The 23,685-nt window shown below is 36.4% G+C and overlaps 1 protein-coding gene across 1 annotated transcript in view; it reads right to left on the bottom strand.

The window, feature by feature from the left end:
* TUBGCP3 (tubulin gamma complex component 3) overlaps positions 1-23,685 on the bottom strand; it is a 53,229-nt gene that overhangs the window by 6,069 nt on the left and 23,475 nt on the right. The window contains exons 6-17 of the mRNA XM_065677903.1: positions 21,789-21,961; positions 19,114-19,232; positions 15,902-16,027; positions 12,289-12,357; positions 10,481-10,613; positions 9,164-9,330; positions 7,338-7,448; positions 6,804-6,912; positions 4,046-4,235; positions 2,632-2,767; positions 1,780-1,848; positions 819-954 (exon numbers count right to left, since the gene is read on the bottom strand). Of these exons, the coding sequence (XP_065533975.1) occupies positions 819-954; positions 1,780-1,848; positions 2,632-2,767; positions 4,046-4,235; positions 6,804-6,912; positions 7,338-7,448; positions 9,164-9,330; positions 10,481-10,613; positions 12,289-12,357; positions 15,902-16,027; positions 19,114-19,232; positions 21,789-21,961 (1,538 nt within the window). The remainder of the gene's footprint in view (positions 1-818; positions 955-1,779; positions 1,849-2,631; positions 2,768-4,045; positions 4,236-6,803; positions 6,913-7,337; positions 7,449-9,163; positions 9,331-10,480; positions 10,614-12,288; positions 12,358-15,901; positions 16,028-19,113; positions 19,233-21,788; positions 21,962-23,685) is intronic.

The following is a 23,685-nucleotide window of genomic DNA, read 5'->3' as shown; positions in this document are numbered from 1 at the left end:
TCTCAGAGAAGTTATCATGACAGTTCCAGAGATCAGCCTTGTACACTAGAGCAGACTTTGCAAAAGCTTGTTTCCCAGGGAATTTCTGAGGCCAAGGTGTCCACTCCCACCCACCAAACAGTTCCTTACTATAAATACATAAATATATCTTTGTAAATATTACTATGCCATAAAGAAGCATAACCTCCAATAATTATTCTTTTTATTGAGAGAAATGTAAGTAGGTATAAAAAGTCAAGAGTGAGCCAGTACAGATGCTCACAAATACGACTTATACTCTCAGCTGAGAAACAGGATCAAAAAGTCCCAGTCCATTAGACATACACTAGAGCCACTATAATTAAGAGCTTTCCCATTTCTTCTCAAACATGTTTCTCTTCTTAGCCTCCTCTGTTCTTAGCTAAACAAAAGCACAAGGAATGAGTGAAGGTAAAACTAGTAAACTCAGAAGTGTGCATGTGTGAGACTTATTCCAGCACAGGAAAGAGGGAGACACAAGTTACAGATAGGAAGTTAACAACGAAGATGAATAAAGGTGATGGAAGAGTAAGGGTATTCTTCCAGAATGGGATGCTCTATCTCCTCACTGCTACAAAAAATCACAAGCAAGGACTAAGTAGAACGAACAGGAAACTTCCATTTACAATGTTATTTTATCTTCATCATCATCTGCCATTAAGCAGTCAGTCAAGAGGAGCAATAAAACATAAAATTAATCTGTCCCAAGAGACCTTTTCCTCCCCTCTTAACAGTTTGAAATAAGATGTAGTCATCTAAATCCAGTTTACAAGTGTGTCATCCATTTGGGCCTCTCTCACCTGGTATACTTTTCAGAAGCTTTGCATTGCACATGTGCCCTTTCCATATATCAGTAAGAATATATTCCATTCGCTTTGCTCTCCAAAGGAAATTAAATACTCTTAGATAGTGGCTCATGCACTCACGTGTAAATACCTACAAATTGAAAAAAAAAAAAAAAGCATAACAGTACAAATTTAATAGACTTACTGTATATTCTGAAGGACCAAGAACCTCATCACAGTCCATCTTATCTGACCCACACAGTCTATTAATAACTATGGACAAAACAAAAACCCTGTATAACCCAGAGCTTTTGGGAAGATTCCCCCTCATGGGCTGAACTGAGTTACCTAATATTCAAGCCGGCACAAGGCACTGCAGGAAGTGCAAGAAGAGGTGAACGTGACAAAACCTAAACATTGTGCTCTTTCCGAACTACATATGAAAATTCCTTCTGCTGGTCAGACTCACATTTTGATGTCCTGTTTTTTAAAAAATAGAGGTTCTTTACAGAAGCTAAATGCATTCTGATCGATAGTGCAGTTATTTTCTCAGTAGTTCTAATGAACACTACCTATCAAATTTAATTTGATAGTACAAATAGGTTCTCCTCAAATACATTCTTCAGTTCCTTGCAAATTATCTCAAATTAGTAGCTACAAAATAGTAATGATGGGAGAAGAGGAGCACTCCATTTATTAAGTACTTGCTAAAATCTCTGCTGGAACAAATGAATTACTGATTTTCAGTAATTATTGTTTTAAATGTAGCTTTTCAGCACTCATGGTTAATTTATAAGAATTGAGATTTTTAGCTCAACTGTTTATACAGTGGGTGCATCTCAGATGAAAAAAAAAAGTCTCTCTGATCGCACACTCCAGAATAAAAGAAGGTTATTTCAATCGAAAAAAAAATATTAAAAATTAGCAATTCAATTCAGTATCCGAGACGTTCAAAGACACCAGTATATGACATTACCGTTGCTATTGGCCCATCAACATGATAGTCCAAGCTGAAAACATCCCATCCAGTGTCCCCAGGAGATACCTGTATTAAAAAGATACACTATTTTAGTGTATAATCAGAGCATAGTAATACTGAAAACAAGCTCTTGCTTACACTTCCATCCTCCACAGCCTGTGAAAAAAAAAGGATCCATATCAATACGAGATACAGATCCTTGTTGAAAGTAGTAGATTAAGCAAAAATGAATCAAAGTTTGACACAAGGGTGGGATTCATCTCACTCAAATGCTGATGTGGTAATGTCAATGTTTTTCTACTGGAGCCAGTAAAGGAAATAAAGGGAAGGAAAATTTCTTAGGCAAGACTCAACCTAAGGTATAGATTTATTTTAGATGCTACAGTTCATCAGTGAACTCCCACCAATGGGACTGAAGCTTTTTTATGAACTTAAGTTTCTTACCAGAGGTCTCCTTCATAAAAAGCACTTAAATTGCTTCACTCCTTGTAAATTACTGGTGACAAAGAAACCATCCCCAGATTCTTGTAGAGGCAACAGTAGTATGAGCTGTTTGCAGAGCCTCAGACTGGGCCCACCAGCATCCCTTACTGTTAGACCCCAAATGCTTAACTTTGTATTGCCAATGAAACAGCTGTAAACCCACAGCTTGAAATACAAACAGACAACAGGCAGGAAGTGGGAAAAGAAGGAAAGACTCATTAAATTAAGTTTACATAATTCAAAGTAGACTTCAGTGGAAAGGGAGGGGGAAAATGTATTTAATATATACACATATGAAAATTTTCATATAGATTTCTGCATGTATACACATAAAGACGTCAGGTGAGTCACCATCATGCAACAGACCTCCAAAAGTCGAACATCCAATCGTTTGAGAATTTCAGGATTATCAAACTGGGCATTAGTTGCCCTCACCGCTGTTTCAAGGATTCCAGTTAGATTATGCTGATATAAAGTTGTAGCTGGTCGTGCGAGCTCTGGCCTGGTGGTTATGAAACAAACAGTTATGGCACATTACCGAGATATTCTGCAGCAACAATTTGGTAATAACTGCAACACACAGTAAAACACTTTCTGACAGACTTTCAAAACCTCTCATATTATCTTTGTCTTAACCACAAAGAAAATAAACGACCAAAATACTTGAGCAGAATATGTCTATTAATATGCAGATATACATCTGAACATCAGCATGAGGAGTAACTTTATCCTCATTTAATGCCAATAATCTAAAATTACTAAGATTGCTAGCATAACTACTCTGTAATTTGAGTTGCATTCATATCTAAAGTGAGCCAGATTGCACCATTAATATATCAAACCAATAATTTAATTTCAGTTTTGAGAAACTTGCTGACGGCCATTCACAGGCTTAGAAGTGCTGGCAGAATCACACAAACCCACACCCTCTAGGTAACTTAAACTTTCTAAAGATTTGCAACATACAAGTACCCTGCACTACTACTCTCCCCTATGACCAGTACTGGAAAGTCCCTCACTGCTGCTACCTCAAATGTAATACTGACTCCACAATCCAAATCTATTCTGCTTCGCAGTAATTTTCACTTTAAAAAGCATGGTTGTGTCACCAGACAATATTGATTTTGATTCACAAGCAAGTTAATAAAAGGTCTATTACAAAGCCTTCTAGACAAAGGAAAGCTTTATAAAGGACATTTTTGATGGACTAAGTGTCGTCAGTAGCACCATCATGTAAAACCAGTGAGCTTGCAAATATATTTCAAAACCTGAAACTGACAGTTGTGGGTGCACCAGACTGCTTAAAACAGAGACTGGTGAGGCATCAATTAAACTTTTAAAAAATGCATTGAGTGGTGCTGACACAATGTTTTGGACCAAACACCTCCAAAATATAAAAGCCTAACATTCACAGCAATATTAACTAGTGACATCAAAGGCAACTGAACTTTTCTGCTTAAACTTGCTGACAGGAGTGAGAGAAGTGCTAACATCCGTGAGGCTGTCACAGGGTCAGTGCAAAGGTATCTATATTAGTCCAACTTTTCAAGACAATCTGAAATGGTACCATATATACTTCCTACCAAAAAGGAAGAATAAAGTTTCAGCCTCAGGGTCAAAGAAATTAGATGTAAAATAGAATATAAAAGTTGTTCAATTAAATCTTTGAATAATAAGATACTTAAAGGGTCCTCTTCCAAAAGCAAAACAGTTTCCGCGCTGATCATGTACATTTGCAAGCACCATAAATTTAACACAATTACCCTTCCTACTCTCTTACTTGAGTAAATCCATTAAATGCCTGATAAAGTCTCCTTGACCGAGTAGTAAGTATCGCCTCATGGCCTGCATATGTTCCAGTAAATTGTACTTTTTATTGAGAACATCCAGCAGGTATTTGCTGGTCTCAAAATAAGCTGCATCAATTTTCTCTTGAAATGCGTTTTCCAGATCTGTGAACAAATCAGCAGCTAAAAGAAAAAAAAAAATAAAAAAAAACCCAGAAAGAGTCAAAATTAGTAAGTTTTCCAAAATGGAGGCAAACAAACTTTGGAATTGAAACATACAAGAAGATAAATTGTTATTTATTCTGATCCACTGTATTATACAAAAGCAGAACACATAGCCAAAGGAAAAGCAAGTCTAAAGCAGCCCATATATCAACATTATTGCTTTTAATCTCTGCCCAGCTCTTGTACCTTCTAATAAGAGCTCACATTATTTCATCACTTTTACACAGAAAGTGATTTTTCTTTTTTAAGCTTGCTGAAATACTGCAATTTACAGAATCAAATAATTTGAAGGAGCTCTAAACTCATAGGGAAAAGCTTTTCAGTGGGGGGGATCTAAATTAAAAGTCACTTCTAAGTATGTGTATGTGTGCATATGTGTGTGTGCAGAAATCAAAGAATCAGTAAGAACATTTAACAGAAATGAATTCCCAAGTACAAGTCAGAATAAGAAAGCAGGGAATATGCTTGTGTTATCCTCATGTTTTCTTCTTCACCTTTAATACATGGCAATTTGGGGGCAGAAAGTAGGACACTGCCTCTTACTAGGAAGTGTATTTGACTCTTTTCTACAACTACAAGCTTATCAAGAAAGGGACTGCAATGAGACAGTTACAATACAGCAGGAAGTGTGACCTCTTCAGGCAACATGGAGCAAAACTCTAAATACTGGACTGCCAACTATTAAGACTCAAAGCTTCCCAAGCATTAAAGGATATACTCCCACTTCCAGTGATTTTTAACTGAATAACTATTGCTCTACAGGTAAAAAAATGAAAATTCATGTACCAAATTAGTATACGACATTGTACTCCCTGCTCCAGGATTAGTTTCAACTGATTTTTTTTTCTTTTTTTTTAAATTAAAACCAAGTTTCATGTTCTGACGAGATTCAGTCTCAATTAATAAAGTACTTTTACATTGAAGAAATAAACAGTGGCTATAAAAGTCACTCTTTAATGAGGGAAACCTTACAACGTCTGGTTCAATGACATTCCCTGAGTTTTCCTAACTCTCATTCAGTACCCTGTGAAGTTCAAAAGGAAACTGGGGAAACATGAAAATTAAGGTTCCAAGGCAAATAAATTAAAGAAATAAAAAATACAGCCAAACCCATAAAACATTCTGATTTAAAATGAGAAAAAGTATTCAGGTTGGCATCCTAGCTTCCATCATCTTAGCATAAATAATTATCTGAATGGACTCTCAGAATATTGTCAGATGGCACAAACAAGGATGACAGCATGCATTTCCAACATCACTGACACAGAATGTTCTTTCTGGATTGAATGGGTAAAATGCCCTGAATACAACAGCAGTTTTGTGCAGAATTAAGGCAGTGCAATACTGTGAGGCATTTAGGGTGCCGACCATAAGCTCCACATGTCTTCAGCACACTGCAGATATAGTTGATAATATCCACTTCTAAAACTACACTTCTGTCTGAAATGGGTATTCTCAGCACTTAAGATCGCGTACTTGCTTTGAAGCTCACTCCCCACGTAACAGGGAACCTGTATTTGTGCAGATCTTCCGTTCAATCAAGGAGAGAAACAAGTGCAAATGAAAAAAAAATACTGGAAAAGCATGGCCACAAGCACTATGTAAAGTGGTGGAAGTAGTGTAGCAAAAGAATGTTTTTTTCCTTTTTCAGGAACGGCTGGTGAGATGATGGTTCAAATGCATTTACAGCCCTTATTCACTTAATCCTGACCCTTCTCTGCACTTTAAGCTCATCTTTGACTAGGCAAGCATCATACATGGTACAAAAATCAAATTATTAAATGAAAAATTCTTGCGGATATGAATGGGATTTTGTTATTAGAACATTTTTCATGGAGGCACTCACGCTAAAAATCCATGCTGTGAAAAGTTACTATAAAAACTAACCCAAGATTAATCAGAGAACAGAAGCAACAGACATGTGACAATCCACAAAACCAAGCTTCATAGTTATATATAATAAGGTCACATTTGAGTGCAGGAATAACAGAAAAGATATAATTTTACTAACCTTCCACATATTCAATTTTCTTTGGCCAGATCATAGTGGTAGAGGGTATTTACAGAAAGGCTTCTGTCCTGACTCTTTTTACTGCTTATTTTCTTACTTGCAACTGATTGGTTATTTAGGTTTTTTTATCACAGAATTAATTCAGTACTATTATGGAATCAAATAATGAAGTATATTTGATGAGAAGTAACAAGTACCAAATTCTTACCGCAGCACTCAAGAACATCCCTGCTCACACCCCAGCTTTCTCAACAAAAGCCAGCTGAAGGCAGACTGCTTCCCAAATGTTTGCATTCAGAAACCTAGTACATTAACAAACACCCAGCAAACCTACCAAAGTAAGAAAATTACACGTGTGTAAAATACAAGTATCTATTAAAATACCTATGTTTTACGGCAGGTGGGACTTTTCTAGTCCTTTCCACCTCACTATCCAAAATGTCAATTTACAGTCTAAACCACCTATCGTAGAACTCAGTTCAAAGGGAGGAAACTGACTAACACTGATACTCTACCATCTTGTGACGACTCTGCAGATTTTGCCACAGCAATCATCTTTGTGGATGGAGTCTGATCATGACAAACTTGATGCAAGAAGTTTATGGATTTTCCTATTAGAAGGACCTGAAAAAAAAAAAAAAAATGACTTGTGTAAAGGAAAACAAAACAAAAATCCCCAATAAAACAAACAAACCACAAAAAAAAAAAAAAATGCAAATCACCAAAATCACAATCACCAAAACAGGGTATTTTGTCACCTTTCTGTGATCTTAGCTTCACGATGACAACCACAGCAGTCCCGGACTCATACGCTAACACAGAGCGGTTTTAAATACAAACCTCTTCCCAACCCCCTTCAAATCTCCTTAAACAAAATTTATCAGTTAAAGAATTGAAAGGAGAAAGAGTCTTCCAGTCTTCCTCAGCACACAATTCTAAAATTCTTAAGACTATTATTTATTTTTAAATTTGGCCTCCATTTTTTTTTTTAACAGAAACAGCAGCACAGGGTGAACAAATTATCAGAAGATTAACTTTTGAATTCATACCTTTTTTGACTGCTCCATTGTAATAAAAGAAGGAATCATTGATTTCCTCAAAGTGTATTTGTCATGCCACAACCGATCCGTTTTAACTGTAGGATCTGAAGCTACAAAAAACTGTAGATTGAAATAAATATTAAGAACAAAAATGTAAACTCTCTCCCCTAGTATTTAATTTCTGTACTCAGAAATCTCATCTGTTTGTTATAAAACCTTGATTAACTCAGGGTAAAGTGTACTAGCTGTAAAACATCCACTATAACATACAGAAGCATATGGCATTTTCTTAGTTATACAGTTAGCATAGGAGATAAAGCTCAGAATATAATATAATTTTATTTTACTGGTTCTATTTTTACTCAGGTCCCTCTGGATTTCCTTCTATTTTTACACATGCAGAATTCACAAACTGAATCACAGAATCACAGACTGGTTTGGGCTGGAAAGGACCTTAAAGATCATCCAGTTCCAACCCCCTGCCACGGGCAGGGACACATAGAATCATAGAATAGAATCATAGAATAGTTATGGTTGGAAAGGACAACTGAGGAATAGCAGAGAAAAACCCAAGACCAAGAAAACCTGCAATTGAACTGGTGATCAAATGTTCAAGTCTCTCAACTCCATACAAGAAAATACATTCATTAGTAAGAAACTAAAAATACATGATTAGTTTTGTTAAAATGATGTGTGTATTGATTCTGTCCTCATCCTGTCAAACAAAATATCCATTTTTCAACAAGGACATTTTTCGCTGCCCCCAAATACCATTTCCATTAAGTACAGTCAATTGTCTTTGTTCAAAAACCTTGTCAATGGTATGAAAATTGTAGCCATGTCCAACAGTGATCTCCAGTATTAAGAATGTTCTTACAATGAACATACACATTTTTAAACAAAGTTGAAAGCTAGTGAATGATGTAGAACCCCAAAAGAGACCACCTCACATATCTGAGGAACAGCTGGGAAAACAAGTAAAGTCTATTTCATGCTAGCCATAGAGATTTGTAGGCAATTCACACAAGTCTCTAATGTTGACCTTAAAAGATCAGCTGTGAGTGATATTAATACTCATTTTAAATTTGCCCCAGATAGACAGTTTCAGAAGGCAGACAGCATATTTCACACTCAAAGTCACCCAGATGTGTCTCAGAAGGGCTCAATTCATTTTTAAAAATGATCCTTTGGTTTCTTGGATCCAAAAAATGTCCCTTTAACAAGACTGTACTGATTGCAGACAGGAAAAATAATCCAGAGAGCTTAAAAAGGCACAAACAAAGTGTTATGGAAGAAAAAGGACAGTTACTAGAACTTGCTGTTACAGAAGTCATAACAAAATAGAGAGTTTATAGAGGAACTCTGGAACTGTAAACCTCTTCTACCCAATATGACAAACGGAAGCCATTTATGAAGCTGAGGATAACAGTATGTAGTCACAATAGAATATGCTTTATTTCAAATACAAGGCTTGCATTCTAATAACTTACAAAGAACTCTGCATACATTACTGATCTTACACTAACTAAGAAAAGATAGAAAGATGACTTTCTCTCTCTGTAGAAGCATCTATTGTTAGACCACCATTCTGCCTCTACTAAACATACACAGGATATGACTCACTGAGACAAGATACTGCACCACTGCAACCTTCAAATATCACACTGACTGCCTCCATGAAGAGAGTCATGTTGTTATTGTATATATTACTTACTCATACGCCATTCATTCCCATCACAGTCTACTTTTCAAATTCTCCTCTAGGCTTCCCACAGATTATACTCCCACAAAGCAAACAAACAAAGATCAGCTATTTATTGTATCACATACATTACCTCGTGGTATGTATCCTCCAGCTCTCCATCATAAATCCAGCGATAAAGGAAATTCAGTACAGGATGGGATACTAGGCCAAGAATGTGCTGAACCAGAGATCTCATGTAGGGATCTCCTGTTTTAGTGTAGGCATGGACTGCTGAGGCTAGTTCACCACCTTTTCTCCCTGTGAGATTATAGGGGAGAGGAAAAGAAATGGGTGAAGGAAAGAATACATACACCACATTAAAATAAAGCAGCCACTGATTTCAGCTAGTCATACGTTATTCATAGCTTGCTAAACAGCAATTCTAAAATGTAGGAAAAGTATATTTTTTAATGTTGACAGGGAATTACAAGGTTTTAAGGCATGAATTATTAATTGCACTGAAGCATCAAGCAGAGTTTTCTGACACCGTATTCTGTCTACTTTACAGTGCTTGAAGGAATGCAAATTTCAAGGCATCAGATCACACACAATGGTTGACTTCAAGCTGCTTTCCTTCCCCTACCAGAATAAGGCTTAAAGGAGCCTTAGTACATTTTCCTTCTTTACTGTACCTGACCCTCTCTTAGATGCTCTGCGTGCATACATATACACAAACACATCTTTCTGACTTCTTGGTAGAAGAAATTTGTTACCAATTCCAATAATCAAGGTAAAACAGATATAAGATTCTTCTGGTTAAACCATGACAAATGCTTTTTACAAGGGGCAACAATCTCCATTTATTTTCAAAGACAGCAGAGAAGTACCCTCAGAGAGAAGCATAGCCTATAGGTAAGTTACTGGCCAAAGTTTTGGTCAACTCCAACACCACTTCTCAGCATTTGCAGCCATCCACTGCTGGTGGGTTTGTAAAGTTTTGTTGTTTCATTTGAACCTGCAGACAGGTTGCAAATGACTCCTATATGCCATGATTTAGAGAGGAACAGCAAAATACTCATACACAGTGAAGAGACTTAGCCAACCATTTCATAATGTATTAGTGGGGGGTTTTAACAGTGTAACATTCTCTGAAAGATGACTAAAATTGAAAACAGCATGAAAAGCGTGTGCTTAAAATCTGAAGGATTTCTCAAGCATGTTCTAGTTTAAAAAAAAAGAAAAAACAAAAAAACCCCACAACAAACAGCCAAAACCAAAAAACAACAAAAACATCTAAGTGTATCAAAACACTATAATTCATCGGGTTTTCACTTAAACCCCCTGGCTTACCTACTTGAAATTTTCTAAAAAACCACAGGAGTAATATTACTCATATCCACCTTTTGCATGCACAACCACTCAAAGTTACATAACTTCCCCAGAAATATTAAATTAATGTTAGACAGACCTTGACAGTGATCAACAAGTGCTGCAAGGGTCTTTAACCTTATTTTAGGATCGTATGTCCAGACCAGAAGCCGGCGAAGTGTTAAACTGCTCTCAAGTCCCAAATTCACACCCTGATCATCTTCCAATTGCAACTGATCAGATTAGAAACAGAATGACATATCAAGGAACAAAGCTGGCAAATCTGAAGCAGAACTAATGTTTCATACTTTTTGTTCTGAAGTTAGCTTTTTACTTGAAATTCCCAGTATTATATGTTCTCTCATTAAATCATTGAGCCAAAACCCAAGAGCCACATGAGTGGAAATTGAGAATCAAATGCAGGTGAAAGGACAGAGACACGTGGGAGTTTAATAAGGCCAACAGAGCACAAAGGTCAAGAAGGTTAAGGAATGCAAGGTGACAGTCATGAAAGAAGATCAAAGGAAAAGAGAGCAGAGATCCTGAAAGACGGCAAATATTAGCCAAAGAGATGCTCAGAAAAAAGTAAAGAAAAACATCTAAAGGAAAGGAAAGGTGTAAGAGGTAGTTTTTATTACTGCACAGCCAGCTTATTTTAGTTCAACATGGGACAAATTTTGCTCAAAGTCTTCCTCCAGAAGCCATCAGAACTTAAGTGAACTACATAGTGAGATTAAGAAATTGCTGCTATTGAAAAAAAAAAAAAACCAATGAAAGAAAAAATTTGTCACGATGTGACTACCATGAATCTTACAACACCATGGAAAAAGAAAGCCAAACATTTTCATCTGAGATGTAAATGTATATTTCATACAAGTACCATTGGGGTAAGCAGGATAAGAACACAACCCAGGAATACAGAAGCAAGTTTCTAGAGCAGTCCAAGCAGATAAACTCTTAGAAAAGATGATCTATTTCCTGTATGCAATAACCAATCCACTTCATGCTTCCACACCTAGCACATATCAGTTAAGATTAGCGTCATCCTCATCAAGCTCATCCTTAAAACCAGTTACATTTATTAGCTTCTGGGTGCTCCTGGGTCCATGTGTTTTTTTTGTTTGCTTGTTTCAGTTTGTTTGGAAACTGGCAATGGTAAGAGATACATAGAGCAAAACCCGCCCTTTATCTTCAGGAAAGAGATAGTACCCTTACATCACTCAGGGAGACTCTTAAGGCAGAACCACGTTTCAGGGAAGCTCTGAAGACGTAATATAAAGTCACAGAGAGAAAGACAATACTGAATCCTTTCATGAGATTACTGTCATGTACTACTACGCCAGAACTGCCAACTGGAACCGCAGCTGACAACAACTAAGCTGGCAGCCTGTATGATCTCCCACATACAAGAATGCAGCATGCACTCAATTCCAAGACACAATTTCTACATGTTTTCAAGTAACTAAATGTCCAGTTTAGTAAATAAAGAGCCTTTCCAAAAAGTAGATTTTTTTCCCCATCACTTTTTTAAATAACACTGACAAGTCACCAAGCTCACCTCTGGGATAATCTAGCAAAAGTCTTGAAAATGCTGACTTCTTCCTTAGAGATTTCTGCTCCATCAATTATGAACATAAGAAATGCCATCCTCTGTCAGAAACTTGGCTAGATGAACTACTGCTCTATCTCTAAATGACATATTAATTGCTTATGTAATGTATTATTATTACAAATATTACTACAAATAACAGTGATTTCTGTGAGAAAAATACTCATTGGTAGATTACAGAGAATTGTGTTCACTGTCAATAGAAACCACTGTGCATCTTTCTCTAGGTATCTGAATATCCTCTCAAAGGTATAATGTAAATCAAAATAAGAAAGTTAAATAAAAACCACTTAACTTACCTGAGAATGTAAAACAGACAGAAGTCGGTAGTACTCTTTAAGTTCCTGATGTAAGGCTGCACAAAAACTCTGTGAGAAGAGAAAAAGAAAGAAAAGGGGGGGGTGGTGGTCAGAAAGCGCCTTTCTGAATAACTGATGTAACTTTTATCTATCATTGCACTGTGAATGTAGTTAGAAATTCCCCATAGGGAATCAAGCTACAAGTTTCAGCACAAAAGCCAACTCTTAGAAAACTCGCCAATGTGTAAGTGCTTCCCTAAGAGATGCACAGACCTTTTCTAGGAATATATACGCATTGTCAAGTGACTGTTTCTTGCTGTCTTAATTCTATCAACAGATTAAACTATAACTCTCCAAATAGATGCATCATCTCAATAAATACATTAATAAGTACCATAGGGTACGAAAATCATCACATGACCCGGAAGAAATTTTCTTTAATAATTATGTAAAACACAGTATGTCATAAAGTAATAGAGTTTCAATTTCGGGAAGGCCTCTAATAACAGAACATGGAAGTGGGGACGCAATCATTATATTTACAATATAGACTACATGACTTGAACAAGCAAACATAATGCTCATAAAAAAACACTCCCAGTAAGTGCTGCTGGATCAAGAACTCTGAATTTTTGGCCTTTTATCAACTGACAGTTGTATACGATTCTTCACTTGACATGGAAGAAATGACTGAGTATATCCCAAAAAATATGTAAAACAGGCAGAAGTCAACAGGCCTGAACTAATGGTTCTTTCTAAAACAAATCTAAGCACAGCTACTTTGGGCTGTTTAAAAATAAAAATAGAGGTATATTTTAAAAACAATTCCTGAAAGAACAGTTGTTCAGTAACAGATAGTTTTCCACAGCTTAGGGTCCTGGGGTTTTGCTTTGTTTCTGTAATGTTCTTAACCTAATATACAGACTAAAAAAATATCCTGCAACACAGTTTCTAAAACAGAATTAAAATTATGCCTCATTAGTTTTGGACTGAGTTAAAAATCTTGGGCTTTAAGCACTTTGATTGTTTGTGGTGATTTGTAGGAGTTTTTTTGAGGTTTTTTTTTTTTTTTTTGAGGTATGTGTTATATTTTCCTTTTTTGAAGAATACTCCCATACACAAAGACAAATTGTTCAGAACTGATTTCTTAACAAATTTTCAGCTAACGATTTTGATATCTGTATTAATGGACTTTTTTTAACAAGCAATTCCCCAGGACTTTTGCCCTCAACCCTTTCTAAAATGATCACAAAGTAATTTGGAAAACATAAGGAAAACCTCACAAAAAGAACCCAAGAGCTGAAGTAAAATATTTACTGACTAGAGTATGTACAAGACAGAAATCATTACTACAAGCACCAGTAGAAAATAAATCTTCATTCCCGCTAAGAGGCTAAGAAGCCGGGCAGGGGGAACCAAACCCAAACGACAAAACCATTAATCTTGCCATTACATCTGTTTGAAGGAAAGAGGGTTCCTTTCTTCAACTCAACATCATAAATTAGAAAGACATTTGAAATTCGTTTTACTCCAGAGGATACTGAAGGGCAAAAAGAAATCTCTTTATGTGTAACTCCACTTTTCATTTCTTCTCACTTGCTTCTTCAGTACATTTTTGACCCTATTAAAGTAGCACTCACCAAGGTAGAGGGCAGAATACAGCCTCCAAGAAAACATTCAAAGGCACCATACATCTCAAAAAGTGAGAACAGTAATCACCGACTTTAGTAGCCAAAAGGAATTAGGATCTAACTGGCCAACAACTTTTCAGAGACGCTTTAGGAGTTAAAATTTACATCCAGTGCCAATTCCTGCACCAAAATTACAGATATTTGTTTCCCAAACTGCTACAGAAAACTGGACATTATCCTAGAATTCTAATTTGGTCTACAGCAGAAAAGAACTGGAAAGGAAATAGAACACTTCTCAACAGAAAAAAAAAAAAAAAAAAAAAAAAAGATGCCCACTACCTCAACTGGATCTGAATTGCCAAAATGTCAAAATATAAGGCACTTCATTGCTGATTTTTTTTCTTTTTTCTTTCTGAGGAGAAATTAGATACTAAGCAGTAATGATAGAAGAATATGTTAAAGTGTAGCACAGTGTTACATCTCTACTCCTAATAATTGTCAATACATGATAATTTGCATAGTAAAAACAGTCACCAGAATCATAACAAAACAGGTGACAGACATCTTACCCTACACATAGTTTAAACAGGGGTTTACACAAGCATTCTTTTAAAACATTATGCCAAAGATGCTTTAGAATGCACAAAACATTCTTGTGCTCAATTCTTAATGTACAGTGTGCAATACCTGAAACTGTCAGCTATAAAAGCCATGAAGAACAATGGTATATAATCTTTTTACCCAGATACTGACAGCAGGAGTAGAATATATGTTTTTATTTGTACACTCACGCCCTAGAAATATATATGAAAGTGCTTGCCTCAAGCAAAATTAACAGCTTTAGAGCTATGCAGATTCAGCAAACTAACTGCACAGCCTTCTGTACAGGAACTGAAACCTGCATATAGTAGCTAAGACATTGCACATTTAAATTCACTGAAGAATTAAAGTTCTCCCCTTACTGTAAACTTGAAAATTAAAGCCAGAGACAGTAAAAATAAGCGTAAGCAGGAAGCTACTAGATAAAGAATTAGAAACTTCAGATATAAGGGGAGATTCTGAAGAAAATGCATATACAGTAGCATTACCATATAAAACATGGAAATTAGCATCGGATCACTAGAAAAATAATTAATTATATTGTAACTAAAAGAGTTACTTAGAATAAGAGACAGAAGGGAACAGAATAAAACATTAGAAAAGTAGGAAGCACTACAGTGTCTCTACTGACCTCTTAAGAAAAATTAGATTGAAGGGAGAAGCACTTCAATTTCTTGGCAGATTAGGTAGGATGTTATGGCTAGAGGCAAGAATAACATTTCTGTCGTTTCAGAAGGGATAATATCCAGTTTTACAGAGGGAGCAAGTGAGAGGAAACGGGAATGTCTTAGCAGTAAATGTGGTTTTGGGTATTACAGCAGCTGTGAAGTTACTGTAGACTACAAATCATGATGATGAAACCTATAAAAACAAAAATTAATATTCTTTTGATGCTGTGTTTAAAAGAAAGGGCAAAAGATAATGGGTATTTGCATTTTATGTAAGTTAGTGCAGCATTAACACACAAACAACAACATTAGCTGACAAGATGTCTCCTGCATAGATCACCCCAACAACTGAACCGGTGATTAATTAGCTCAGGGATGCCACCATCCTATGTAAGCAATGGTTTTGTTTATAAACATGCATGAGTACTAAAAAAAAAAAAAAAAATAGAAAAAAAAAAAGATTAAGAAGGAATTATGTGTGAGACCTTCCAGCTACAAGCGACAGGGCCAATTCCTTCTTATCATCAGCAAGAGCAAAAGCCTTTTGCTTGCCTTCAAACTATGACCCATAGCAAAAGTGGCATTCCATCAAAGGATGAATGATTCAAGCTTCGAAGTTTACGCATCATTCTAGTACTGCATTTACTCAGTAACTGTTTCTAAGGGAAACAAGACCAAAATATTGTGGCAAAACTGATTTTTTAGCTGACCTACCTGCCCCACAAGCCCAAAAGCACGATCCAAACTCCTCTGGTCTGTATATTTTCTTATTTTATTATGCAGCCATCCGAGCTCTGCAAGTCTACTTGTAGTATCTCGGAGGGATTTGGATAAGCTCACCTATAAAGTTAACAGAAACAGTAACTTGCAGTTAAGTCAAATCTACCATTCCAATACTCGTTTCAATTAAGTTTGAATAAATAATACATTACAAGAAATATACAAATAAATAAATTACAATTTATACACATAAACATTGAAAAGGCAGCAGCAATGAAGTACTGGCAACTTTGTGACACTCCCTTTTGGAAGTCTTAAATTCATACAATCTTTTTACATTAGGCAATTATGGCAGTGACAAAAAGGTCTTCAGAAAAGAGGAAGAAATCTGAAATTTTATGATGTAGAATCACACTTCATCTTATCCTGATTATCAGTGAGACTGAAGATATTTGAGCTGTAGAAGTGGAGTTAATGACTGACTGAATGAAGAAACCTACAGAACAAAGAGGTTTGATTCCCATGTAGTAGTGACTAATAGTAGAAGACTAATGACTAAATGCCAGACTAGGTATCAGGAACTAAAACTTACAGTATCCAAAATCTAAGCTTACGTCTGATCCACTGGTAACAGCTTTTATAAGTTATTTAATCACATGACCCTATGAACTCTTCCAGTATTTTTCTACTTATATCAGGTATCTCACTTTACCCTGAAAGTCTGCCTTAGTCCCAACACCCTATTTTACTATTGCTATTTTCATCTATATCAGCACATTTCTTCCTTTAAATTACCAACACATAAGATGCTGTTCCTTGTGCTCCTACTTGAGATTTGCTTCTACCGCATTTCATGTTACCCAAGAAAACCATCATCAAGTTTTCAAACTCTACAGGACAAAACCCCCCAATATATTAGGCCAAGAGGCAGACAGTGACTGCCCACAGCAAATGGGCCTATGCCATCTCTACAGACAATTATAACAGCCAGCTGGAACAGTCCAAACCAAAGAAAGGAAATGCACTAGCAAGCTAAATGGATTGCCATACAACTAGAAATCAAGCTAATTCTTCAAGTCTTTCAGTCAGCAGCACAGGTATTCTCTAAGATAAAAATCAGAACCGGACAGCGGTATTTCGTTGTAAGAGCAGAGTTCACTCTCTGGCCCTCTTGTTTAGCTGCAAAGGCACAACTTTTAACATCTCGAACAACTTCTATAGGATAAATTCTAGCCTAAACAAGCATAGGTAGACACAGTTTGAAACTGCCTGCAGCTAAAACCAAAATGATGACATAAGAACCATTAGAATTATGCCACTGCAGAGTACTTGGCAAGCATTAAGGACAATACACATCCACTGGAATCAAATGAGGAACAAGCAAAATTGGCTTAGTGTTACTACATTTGTACCTCTTAGAACAAAGCAGAAGCTGCTAGCTTTTACAGTGCTGAATGTCACCAACAGACCTAATACTAACACTGACATTCAAGCAAGACTGACATCTTGGAAAGCACATTCCTTTCTGGAAAAAACAGACTGTATACAACATCATTTTCTTTGTGCAGCTGAGGGAAAACTGCATGCTTTGGCTACTACTTTGCATAAGATGCAGTCAACACAACTAGAGGAGACATGACCTTGGTCCTCCGTGTTCATCAGAAAAAGTTCCAGCTGCAGCTCTAGACAAACTATTTTTTCACTGGGTCCAGTAGCTCAGCACAAGTGCCAGTAAAGAAGAATAATGGAAGACAACTGACTTCGCAAAAATAACTAAAGACAAATAGTTCTTAGAAAAAAGCATTACTGACCACAAACCATTCGAATAATCAAACTCCCTGTTTTAACAGAGTTAGGAATGCAAAGCAAAACACCTTTTCACTACAAACTAGCCTATTTGATATGAAAGCTACATAGAAAACTAATGAAACCCATAGTGCCAATTTTGCAATCACCAAGTTTTCTTCACATTCCTCTAGGAGAATCTATTATGCTACCTTTCCTTTCCCATATACAGTCTAACATATATGGAACATAATTAACTCAGTGCAGGTGTCGAGGAATTACAAACTTTGCAGTGTCTACAGATACAGAAGATAATAAACAGATTCTTAAGGATGTCAACTGACTTAACAAGATTGAAGTTTTCCATTTTTCTCTCCACTAATCAGCCCTAAATGTCATTGTAGAGTAAGAGGGGTAACAATTATACATTTCACTTTTTGCTATTATTATAGAAGAGAAAAGAAAATTAGTTCAGTTATTGTCAACATCAAGATAAGTCTACTGTGCTCTCAGCATATGAAATGGCCCAAACTCTATCCCCCACCATTTTAGGACTATGTCATATTGTCATAGTATAACATTCTTAATACATACAAAAATTGGAAGCACTTGAACTAGAATTTGAACAAGAACATGACAATCAATTAGCGAGCTGAAATTGAATTGTGATGCAGTATTGTCTAAATCCTGAATAAGGAGAAGATGCTAAAGTAACTAGAGCCACTTTTTTGTTCTTGTTCAGCTGACCCAATCTCCCCCGTGGTTCTTCTCCATACTGCAAATACACTTAACATCTTGCCACCTTAAAACAAGATCTTCTCCCTCTTAGGCTTCTCTCCTGTTCCTCTGCACCCTCTTTGACATATTCCTTCAAATTCACATCAGCTGGATTTTCTACCAACTACAGGAGCTGAAAGCACTTTCTTCAGCACTGGCACAGTGTTTTTTTGGGTGATATGCATGATCCAATCTGATGACTTGTAAGTTGTAATCTAGACCACAATATCAAGCAGCTAGCATCCATTCTACATCTCAGGCTGTTAAATTTAATCCACTAATAGTGTAGCCAATGGTCTCTTCTATGCTGCAGAGGGGAAATGACGACAAAAATCCTCAAATTATGTCATAATTTAGGAGTCTTCGTACTGGCTTAATAGTTTGGAGTCTATTCACATCTTGTGAAATGCTACAGTTTCTTTCTGGGACCCAATCCACCCAATCATTTTTAAATTAGTACTGTTCAAACTACTCTGTTGTACTAAAAAAAAAAAAAAAAAAGCCCACAAAAAAATGGGGAAAGAGTAAAGACTTGTGATAATATTTTTACCTTTTTTTTTTTTAACATATTTTTCATGGTTATTTTTCCCCTCCATACATCTCTGCTCACATATGAAATACCAGTATATATCAATATACAGTACCTTTCCCTCCACTTTATAGCAATTTTCAGAATTGCACATTTTGATGTTTTTGCCATCTATTCCCTGGAAGACATACAAAACATCTCTCACAAGATTTGCTTCAGTTACTTCAACAGAGCCTGGAAAGAAAAAGAAAAATAATTATTTCGCTTTGTTGGACAATTAGATTTTATTACAACTTCAAAACGCTATTTAGAAGCATAGCCTGAAAAAAGAGAAAGCCTGTGTTTATAATCTGCAAATAAATGTTTTAAGTCCTCTTAACAACCTGACAGAGAAGCCAAGATTTCCCTTTACAGGCCTCTATTGATACTTGCAATCCTCTCAAAGCAAGTCAGCTTGTATGGCACAGCTATATAGTTATATTTTAACCAATACTTCAGCCAGTTCTTAAAACTCCTTATCTTTTCTAATTCAATCACTAATGCAAGTTCTAAGTCAAGCATCATGATGACTTTACCTTTCTTTGAACAAACAGCTGAAGTGGTTAAATGGGACTTACAGATTAATCTCTTCTACATTCAGCTGGGAAATCAGTTAATCCAGAAGGAAGAGCTGCTTGTTTAAATATTGGCTTTCAATCACATATGCTACTTCCTAGTGAAAAGACAGATCAGAACCAGACTGCCAGCTGTGTAACATCTACAGAGCTGGTAAACAGAAAAGTGTAAATACTGTTTCTGAAGGTGCACACCTGTGATTTAGTAAAGCTTTTACTGTTGCAGCATACAGTTTGCTTCTGCCTCTTAACTCAAGTTAGAGGTTAGATTATGTTTGAGATGTCAGATATTTTTTGATTTAAAGGAAACAGAAGATTGAAGAAGATGCTGTGCAGGCCACTGCAAATACGCCCACCTTTTCTGGACAAAATGTTACTATCTGCTTTTGTAACTTCATTTAAGATATCAAGAATGAAACAATTTTAATGGCTATCCAGAAATTGAGATGCTACAGCATGCTTCTCCCAAATTTGACAGCACCCTTACTCATCAGTTTGCCTTCCCAATAGTCCACTTTCTCAGAATCAAAAACCCAATCAAAACCAAAAGGAAAACAAAAAAATCAATTCTATTCTTATTTTAGCAAAAGCAGCCATCACCTCAAGATGCTGTTTAAAACTCAGATACTCTTAATAATACTAAGATATGTGCAGGAGTAGCTAGTCCATTTTAGGAATTCTTAGTGAAATGGTAAAAGATTCAAGTGCATATTTCTTTAATCAGTAAGTAATACAACAGGAATTAATATCAACCTCCTGATTATACTGTGTAGATGTAGCAATAAGAAAACTTCAATTAACAGTAAACCAAATTTAGAAAAACACCCACCCCTTTTAATTAGACAAATTTAATATTCATAGAAATATGAATAATTTTCTTGTCAATAGCCTTTTCTGAATGCAGTCCTACTTCTATGTCTGCATCAACAAGTGACTACATTTAAGTCAACTGTCAGTCTTTTCTTACACCATCCCATATAAGAATCAAGAGCCACAGCTGCTGGCTGACTGAATAAAACAAGTTTGTACTGCTCTTTATGGCAATTAGTACAACAAAAATAAGAAGCAGCGCTTGATTTTATATATTTTTGTTTATACACATCAAATCTGTCATATATATATTTATAAATATTATATACATATAGACACACCCCCATTCATCCTCTTTCACATCAGCAGTGGCTAATTAGTGGTTAATTGGTTCTAAATGCCAAATGCTGCCCTCAGATATACCAGAACAACTCTGGTCTATAAGATGTTGCTTTGCACACTGTTACTCATGAAGATTCAGGGAATGGCAGCCAGACTACATTTTATCTTCTACCTATCCACACTCTTTATATAGGAGTTATTAAAACAAACTCCAAAACAATAACAAAAAAAAGAAATAATTAAAAACCCCACATCTCTTAGCTGTCTGCCAGAGACTAACAGCACTGTAGGATGACAACATCTGCCATTAGCTCTCTTATTCAGAAAAGTCTCCTGCTTTTACAGTACAAGTAGAGTGGGCTGAAAATTACACAGTTGTCACAGAGATCACCTGTTTAACAATTTCTCCTTGTGCACAAGTTAAACTTGTGCAAATTCAGAAACTGATGCCTAGAGAATCTGTTCAAGTTTACAGCCACTCCACTGAAGAAATAAGCTAGCAATATTTTTCTTTTTTTTTGTTGTTGCCAATATGTTACGTCAGTTCCCTAAATACAACCACTGTAAACAGTGTGCTCAAGTAAAGAAAAAATAGTTTTAAAAGCTCTGTATTCTCATGCACATTTCCAAGTTTTAAAGGACAGAATCACAAATGGATGAGTATTTCAAGTTCTATTCACTGAGCACTCTTTCTGGCTCCTTAAAAGCAGTACCATCTTCTGATCATCAAAAGGGTGACCATTACTCACAAACCACAATCACCTGATTCTGACAAACACTGCAATGAAATCAGTCTTTATAAAACCAATCACTGCAGAAGGAAATTAGCAACCAGTCATAGAGATTGTGGCCAACTATATTAGTCTCACATATTTGCTTCTATCCTTCTATCAAGTACATTCTAGCAAAACACTCCACAAAAAATTTAACATGCTATAAAACTATTTTGAAATCATTAAAAAATAGTGGAGGATAAAAATACCAACTGTAAAAAGTTACTGTTAACAAATACATCTTTGCTCACCACTTGTCTCCCCTTCTCGCCTTGACCTTGGCACACCACGGGACACAGCATTTGAAATGCCTTTTGAGGTAGCACTTTGTAACGAAGGCTGGTTTGCAGTTAGCGTCCACGCAAGACGTGACCCTAATTGCTGACGGAGGCAATCTCCAACGCCTGGAGCTTGATAGGATTGTCTAAAAGGACAAAAGGAAGAAACATCCTAAAGAGCTTCGATTCTGTGCTCATCACCTGGTGTGGGGTATTTTTGTGGTTGTTTTGTTCGTAATTGTTTTGGGTTTGGGTTTTCGTCAATAATGGAACCTTAAAAAGGGTGCAGAACATACAAACAACAGGCTTCCTATAAGCCTAGAGTACTTAAATATGTAAGCTTATACTGTAGTTCCTATAAGCACTTTAAAAAAACCCACAAAACTATAGAAAAGGAAGTACAGATTTGACAAGTGTGATTTTGTATCAGAGTACCTTTGTCCACACTGAACCGTGTAAATACACTGAAATGGATTAAAAGGGAAGTCAACTGTAATAACAACAGACATAAATAAACAACTATTTACATTTTGTTATTACTTGTAACTGTAGGTACATGCCAAAGGAAAACAGAGAAAGAGGAGAAAGTTCACTTTTCTGCTCCTCTACTGTTTAGGAGAGCTTGTATCAAGTGCCTGAAGATGTGATCAAGGAGGGCGCATCTAGACAAGCCCTAATTTCCTTTACGCTCAAACTTGTCAAATTCTTCTCAAAAAGAAGTCTTAAACATGAAAAATTTTAAGACCAGAAGTTACCTTTCTGATTATTTATGTATCGTGATAATAAAAAATAGAAGTTGAAAACATCTACAAGGGACTTCTGCTGCTGACCAGTCCTCTGCCCTCCATCAACTGAATGCAGACATTTGGAAATTGACACATATTTTAAAAACAATAAACTAGTTCCACAAAGCTGTGAAAGGAGTTGCAGGGAGAGATGGAGCAAGACTGCAACACAAATGTCCATGTAAAAAGTCAAGGAATGCCTTTCGTCTCTCAACAGCCACGCATGGGTCATGGGATGGTCACACATCACATGATTATAGCTAGTGAGCAAGAACAGCCTGCAAGACAGAGCATCTGTCTCTGTTATGCTTACCATTTGTAATACCTGCACTAGAGTACAACACTGAATTAGGCTGTCACCCTTCAAGAAGAATGTACTCTAGAAACAAAGAGAAGCATGTATAAAGAGTTCAGGTGGAATGAAGCTCATGGAAAGATCTAATTTGTGTTGCCCAGGTCACAGGCTACAGGACTAAAGAGAAAGCAGTGAAACTGCTATAAAAATGTAACACTATGAAGAGGTCAGACCAAGATTATGTCAGGAACAAGGTAAGCTCTGCTGGTATGCTCGAGCAAGCATTCTCGATAGACAGAAAGCCTGAAGTAACCCCTCCAAAGTAAAACCCACTCTGAAATGTGCACCTTGAGCACATCAGGTCCTCAATACTAATTACTTAATGGAGGCTTGCTCCCACTCATCCACACTGCCTGCCGATAGGGACACAACCTGTATGAGGCAGGTCCTGTGGACAGCACGGTCTGAAAGACTGGTGTGACAAAAAGGTCTCACAGTCCAACCCTTTCTGAAAACTGCCCACAGCATTTTCTTAGCTTTTCACACAAACACTGCTACTGCCATGGCTGAAGTTTTCAGTGTTTATGTACTGACCCATTCTTAGAACTAGAGCTGAGGCTTGAATTACAGGTATTGATAACAGCTCTACCATAATCCTTTTATAGAATCTTCATATCACAGAATCATAGAATCATGAAGTCATTCTCCATCGTATTTGAGAAGTCATGGCAGCCTGGTAAAGGCAAGATCATGGAGAAGATCCACCTGGAAACTATGTTAAGGCACATGC

This window comes from Lathamus discolor, chromosome 4 (genome assembly GCF_037157495.1).
Source record: "Lathamus discolor isolate bLatDis1 chromosome 4, bLatDis1.hap1, whole genome shotgun sequence".
Classification (NCBI taxonomy): domain Eukaryota; kingdom Metazoa; phylum Chordata; class Aves; order Psittaciformes; family Psittacidae; genus Lathamus; species Lathamus discolor.
Note: the sequence above shows the minus strand (reverse complement) of the source record. Positions and strands in the feature narration are given on the sequence as shown.